The 5,748-nt window shown below is 47.7% G+C and overlaps 1 protein-coding gene across 1 annotated transcript; it reads right to left on the reverse strand.

The window, feature by feature from the left end:
* Positions 1-360: 360 nt before the first annotated feature.
* Positions 361-4,212, reverse strand: LOC134475367 (homeobox protein Rhox13-like). The gene is made up of 3 exons (XM_063245639.1): positions 3,347-4,212; positions 1,689-1,734; positions 361-550 (listed from the first exon to the last, which is right to left on the reverse strand). The coding sequence occupies exons 1-3, from the start codon at positions 3,742-3,744 to the stop codon at positions 416-418; spliced, it is 579 nt and encodes a 192-aa protein (XP_063101709.1). The 5' UTR covers positions 3,745-4,212; the 3' UTR covers positions 361-415.
* Between the last annotated feature and the right edge of the window lie 1,536 nt (positions 4,213-5,748).

Raw genomic sequence — 5,748 nt, forward strand, 5'->3', positions numbered from 1 at the left:
TGTCTTCTGACCAGGGACCTGCCTCAGCCCATCTGGTCACAGTGCACATCCCAATATCACAGCACACTGCTGAAGAAGCCATGGTCTGGCTTCAGGGGACACACAATTAAGTATAAAATATGGATCATTAAAAATTTCTATGGCCCTTAGAATACTGATTTCCAAGGCCTCTTGATGGAAACCCAAGGGAGGGTTTTCATGACTAGAGACCTCATCATCACTTGTTGAAATGACATTATCATGTCATCTGATGTTTATATTCCACTATCCGCAGAGTTGCCAGAAAAAGAAACTTACTAAAATTTCATTACTTTATTGACAACATAAGTGCTGAGAACAAAACCTCAAATTGGCACGGGCGCCAACACACGGCCCAGACTTAGTGCCACGAACAAAACCCACGTGCAGTGTGGCCTCACAGAAGGGGAACAGGCAAGTGCTGCTGCTGGTCCTGGACGTCTCCCTGGTGCTGGACAGCAGGTGGGGCATCGCTGAGCATGGCTTCCCTCTGAAGTTTCCTAAGCTTGGCCCTCCGATTCTTGAACCAATTCTGCACTCAGGGGACAAGAGGCCCTGGGTTAGTGCACAGAAGAGTCGCTGTCACAATGAAGGCCCCTCATGGAACCTCACACGCCTCTGACATTTTATTTGCACAGCAGCAGCTCTGCTCTTGCTCCACCCGGGCATCCACAGCCCGGCCTCCTTCCCAAGACACAAAAGGGGAAGTGCTCTCCAGGAAGAGGGCCCCCACCATGCAGTGACCAGTGGAAGGAGTCACACAACTGCTCCCTTCTAAACCTGTGCTACCCATTCCTCTGCAGGGAGACCAAGATCTGTGTCACATATCTCTGGGCTCTGCAATCCCATGCAAATGCCCAATTCTCGAGCATTCCCAAGGACTTAACCATTTGTGAAGCTCCCACACTGCAAACAGTAATGTTAAAAGGGCCTTCTCTCCCAGTGTCATGTGGGCTTACTGAAACCAACACACTATATCCAGAAGCCACAGCAGGGCTGATGTGGAGAGGACTAACAGTGGTCAATGGTGACATGTGCATCTAAACAGCAGTGTACACAGCGCACTGCCACAGGTGAGCTGACATCAGGTCTGTTTCTGGAGACTCACTACCTACCAGTCCTAGCACCACATGTGAGGTTCTTGGGAACTTCATGTTGCAGAGATTGGACACACTGAGAAATAACTTTCTTAACCTCACATCTTCATGCACACTTTTGAATACTTTCAAAGTCACACTAAAATCCAAACATGAGTCTTCACAGAAGTGTACCTTAGGTGGATACAGCTCTACAAACTGGTGAACTTAAATTAGTGGATATATATAAAGTGTGCTAGTCCCTGAATTATAGATATATATAATTATAGTTCTCTGTATTATATATACATATATAAAATTAACTGTGCACCTAGAATAGGCGAGGAAGCTTGATCTCTTGTTTTCTTTTGTCCTCATTTATCAAATCTTAGCCTCTCTGGCAATGGCAAAGAACTTTATGCCTAGTTTTACTGTTCGCTTTTCTACCTGTGAATGCTCTTAAGACCAAACCTTGCTCGTCACAGTAAGAAAGGACAAGAAAGACACCACATTCACAACACCCAGGAAAAGCCATGTCCTGAAGCAGGATAGAACTGCCTGCCCCATCAAATGGCTTTTCTTGGATTTACTGACCTTCACTCTGGATTCAGGCAGGCTCAGCTCTCTTGCAAGCTTTAGTCTGTGGAAAGAAAATCACAAATATACTATATTCCTTGTGGAGGATTAAAGATTCAGCATTCTCTGTGAATGAAGCATCATATATACACTGCGCATGCTTCTTAAGTTTGGCAACACACCTCACAGTGACCCATGCATACTTTCTCCATCTCAAAATCAAAGATCACTCTTTACAAATGTGTTCACCTCCTCACCAATTATATGGTGGCACTAACAATTCAGAGCTAATGTAGTGCACCATTTTGAAAAATGAAAAAGAATGCAACCATACACATTTAAAAAAATAGTAGAAATTGTAAATACAGGAAGCCTATAGAACGCCATTCTCATGCTATTGATCCAGAGCCCACATAAATTTTATTTACAGACACAGAGACTATTTCAGGGAATACAGCAAAAATAAAGTGGATCATGTTAAAGACAAACATTTCTGTGAATCAACAGATACAGTCAAGACACTGAAAAGGAGCAACCCTATGGGAAAAATATGTATTTCTAGAACAGGCCTGACAGACACACAGAAACACTTCTCTCAGGTCAAAAAGCAATACACACCTTCCAGAATTGGGCATCAGCAAGGACTCCGTGAGACATTTCTCTAAAGAAGCTAGACAGAGGAGCAGGGACCAGGAGGAAACAGGTTCCAAATGACTAGCCTGTAACATACATCCTAACCACGGGCATGTCCATCACTCCATCACCTGGACCACTAGCAAACCTGGGAAATGACAAGCGTGCTCAGTTAAGGGAGAAACCAGAGCCTTAGTAACTGCTAGAAGGAATACCAGCCTCTGCAAACTGTCTCGATAAATTTCTGTTGGGACCTTAAAGCAAAAACAGAATCTTAAGGTCCACAGATTGCATTTCTGAGGATGCCTCCAAAGCACTGAAATCTGCACTTCCCAGCTGTTAGACAAAGAAGCTCACAATAGCACTATTCACAAAGGCAACTTCTCCACATATGAATGAGAAACAAGGGTGTGTCCATGCAAGGGAATATTACTCAGCTTTGAAAAGGAAGGCACTTCAGATGCATGCGGCAGCAGGGATGCAACATGAGGATTCGTGAAGTGAAATATCCAGGCACAAAAACACTACCAGGCTTCAATTGCACTTAGATCCCGTTCATAGAGAATGCCCTCTCACAGAGTACAATTATATAAAGACATTGATTGTGAGGAGCAGGGGGATGGGGGAAATGAGAGATGTTTCAAGTCGATGGTTTGACTTTGCCAAATTCAGAGGTTTCTGGAGATGGGTTGCAGAACAATGTGGTGAAAAAAGTTGACAGTGCTGATATCTGTAACTCAGAGCAGTTCTTCTAGAAAAGTCCTATTAGGTGCATCACATAGCAACAAAACACACACACAAAAAAACAAAGTAGTAGCCACCAAGCGGTTTGCAGACTGGATTCCCCAGACCGCAGTAAAATCCCAACCTTGGTTCCCCTGGAGGTGCCATCCAACCCTGCCTAAACACAGGCAGGTAAAGAGCTTGCGCTCTTTGGATGCACTCAGGTCAAGAGAGGAAAGAGGGCAGCAAGAGAGATAGAAAGGCAGCAGGAAAAGAGCGCACCCCCCAAATCCCAGGGACTCCCAGAGGCAGCAGCTCACCTTGCGAACACATCCGGGTACTGAGTGAATTGGAACAGGCTTTCCAGTTCTCTCACCTCCCACGGCTTGAAGCAGATTCGGGACCGCCGGGGCCGGGTCGGCTGGAGGCCACTGGCTTCTGAAGAATCCTTTTCAGCGAGCAGCAGTTGCTCAGGCTGCTGCTCATCCAGAGGTGCTTGGCCATCATCGTCTCCTCCCTGGCTCATGTGGACTCGTTGACCGTGGTCCAGGTGGCCCCTGTGGTTGTTGTAGGCCACCACGATGTCAAGAGCTTCTTTAATGCAGTGGCTGCTATGAGGCACTGAAGTGGCATTTACTATAAGCCAGGCACTGATTTCCTCCATCCCATACTGCAGTAGAAGGTAGCGCAGGTCAAAGTGGTGGCGCTTCTCCTCCATGGCTGCAAGGCACGAAAGACCAGGAAATCTGCTCTCTCGTAGAAGTGAGCAAAACCTTAATGTCTCTTGGAAACAGCGTGGCTGCAAAAAGATGGCGCTTGATCTTGCAAATTGTTGCAGGGGTCCTATACCCGATTGGGCAAGCTCAGTCCCCGAGATCCTCCCTGAAGGCTGCTATTGGCTATCTATTTCCAACCAGTTGCTATGCAAGGAGGTTACAAAATAGCAAAACTGGGGCTGGGGCTGGGGCTGGGGCTGGGGCTGGGGCTGAGTCTGGGGCTGCGGCTGCGGCTGCAGCAGTGGCTGGAGTGGGGGCGGGGGTGAGGCGAGAAGTGGAGCTCAACACCAAGTACAAAGTCATTGATACTGAGCATGCACCAAATGGAGTCTGCAGTGCCCTCAGCTCAGTTACTGTATTGTGCCCTGAAATCTCAGAGATAATTGAGGAAGAGAGAGGGCTGGTCTACAAGCTGTTGAAGTGGAGTGGAGGTGGTGAGAACTCACACTGACCACAGAATCTCTTGTGGGAATGCTGGGAGACTGTGCATAGCCCCTTCCTGCACGCTGCACTGTCTGAACAGAACAAGGACTTCAGATTTCACTGGGCTCACCCCAAGTTGCTGCTGGACCCGGGCTCCCAGAGGGTGGCTGAAACAGAGCCTGCTCAGCTCCCTGAAACAACCCCAGGGATTTGTGGCTCTGTGCCTGCTGAGAGCAGCTGTGAACAAAACCTGATCCCCTTGAGCTAGTCAACCTGCTCCGCATTAGAGCCAAAGACTCCACTGGCAAAATGTAACCCTGTTCACTGCTCATCCCATGCATGAGTTCTCACTGCACTGTGCTCCTCCCTGTTCCTGTTGAAGTGAAGATATGGGACTTTATTCTCAGCAAGTACTTAGGACTATAGCTGGACCTTCTAACACTGTGCAGGGAGAGAGGAAATGAATGAGGAAGGGAAACTCTGTCCCGAGTGGAGAAAATCACTGGCCTCACGGACAGAAGGCTTTGCAGTGGGGTTAGGGATGCGCAGGGCTAACAGAATCTTAGAGGCCAGCTAAAATTTGCTCCCCTTTTTGTAGGAAAGGCTTCTAAGCACATAAATGGTGCTCAGGAGGTTGGGTGCTGGAGTCCTGCAGTGATTCCTGAGAATGTCTCTGTGCAGCTCAGATGCAGTCCTCAAGGTCCACAGTAGTGGCGCCCTTGTCCCACATTCACTCCCAGGGGCACATTAGCTCTTGCCTGCTGATGTCCAGGGAGCTTATCTTTGATTAAGGGCAATGAAGGAGGCCTGGAGTTAATTGAGAAGAAGCTTGGGTGGAAACACCACCAGCCTGAATGTCTTGGTCAGAGATCAAGTATCTTTGACTACAGAAGAGAGACAGCACTCATCCACAATGGAGTGGTACAAGGACAGTCAGACAGCACTTCAGACTCCACACTGCACCCACCCAGGTGACTAAAAAATAACAGCACAAGATCTAAAATGGAAAAAAAGGAAAAAGGAAATGAGACAGGGAAAAAAGGAAGAGTGAGGAGAAAAGAATAAAACAGAAAAGCAAAGTGAAACATGATAGGGAGGGTGTTTTCAGGGTATTCAGCAAGGGCACAGCGGGCAGCCTCTCCCCCTGCCCTGGGAATGTCTATGGAGGTGGAGCTGACAGTGCCTCCCAAATACACAGGCTCCCTGCACCATAGAAACTTCACTCACTGAGGGAAGCCCAGGGAGTCTGTCAGGAGGGAGAGTGTGGAGGCTCCTCTCAGGGTGAACAACTCGCAGTTCTCTTGCAAAAGTGGTGTTTTATTCTTACTAAAGCTTTCTATGTGCACTTTTGACAGTAACTATTGGTGTTTTCCAGTCTGGTACTTGTGTATGAGGATAAGGTTCCCCTCGGGTTGTAGCCTGACACTGGCCTATTCCTGTAGTCGTAGCTCTATGGGGTCCTCAGGATGGAAGACTGCAAGTACAGGGCCAGGCTCAGCAATGTAGTGCAAGGCTGTCACACA

Source organism: Cavia porcellus, unplaced genomic scaffold (genome assembly GCF_034190915.1).
Source record: "Cavia porcellus strain 051 isolate PalLab524CR breed Dunkin Hartley unplaced genomic scaffold, mCavPor4.1 scaffold_3, whole genome shotgun sequence".
Taxonomy (NCBI): domain Eukaryota; kingdom Metazoa; phylum Chordata; class Mammalia; order Rodentia; family Caviidae; genus Cavia; species Cavia porcellus.

Coding starts and splice junctions, on each gene's coding strand:
- LOC134475367 (XM_063245639.1), bottom strand. CDS start 3,744: ATGGAGGAGAAGCGCCACCACTTTGACCTGCGCTACCTTCTACTGCAG. Junction 1,735..3,346: donor TACCCGGATGTGTTCGCAAG/GTGAGCTGCTGC, acceptor TTCTTTCCACAG/ACTAAAGCTTGCAAGAGAGC. Junction 551..1,688: donor TGCCTGAATCCAGAGTGAAG/GTCAGTAAATCC, acceptor CCCTGAGTGCAG/AATTGGTTCAAGAATCGGAG.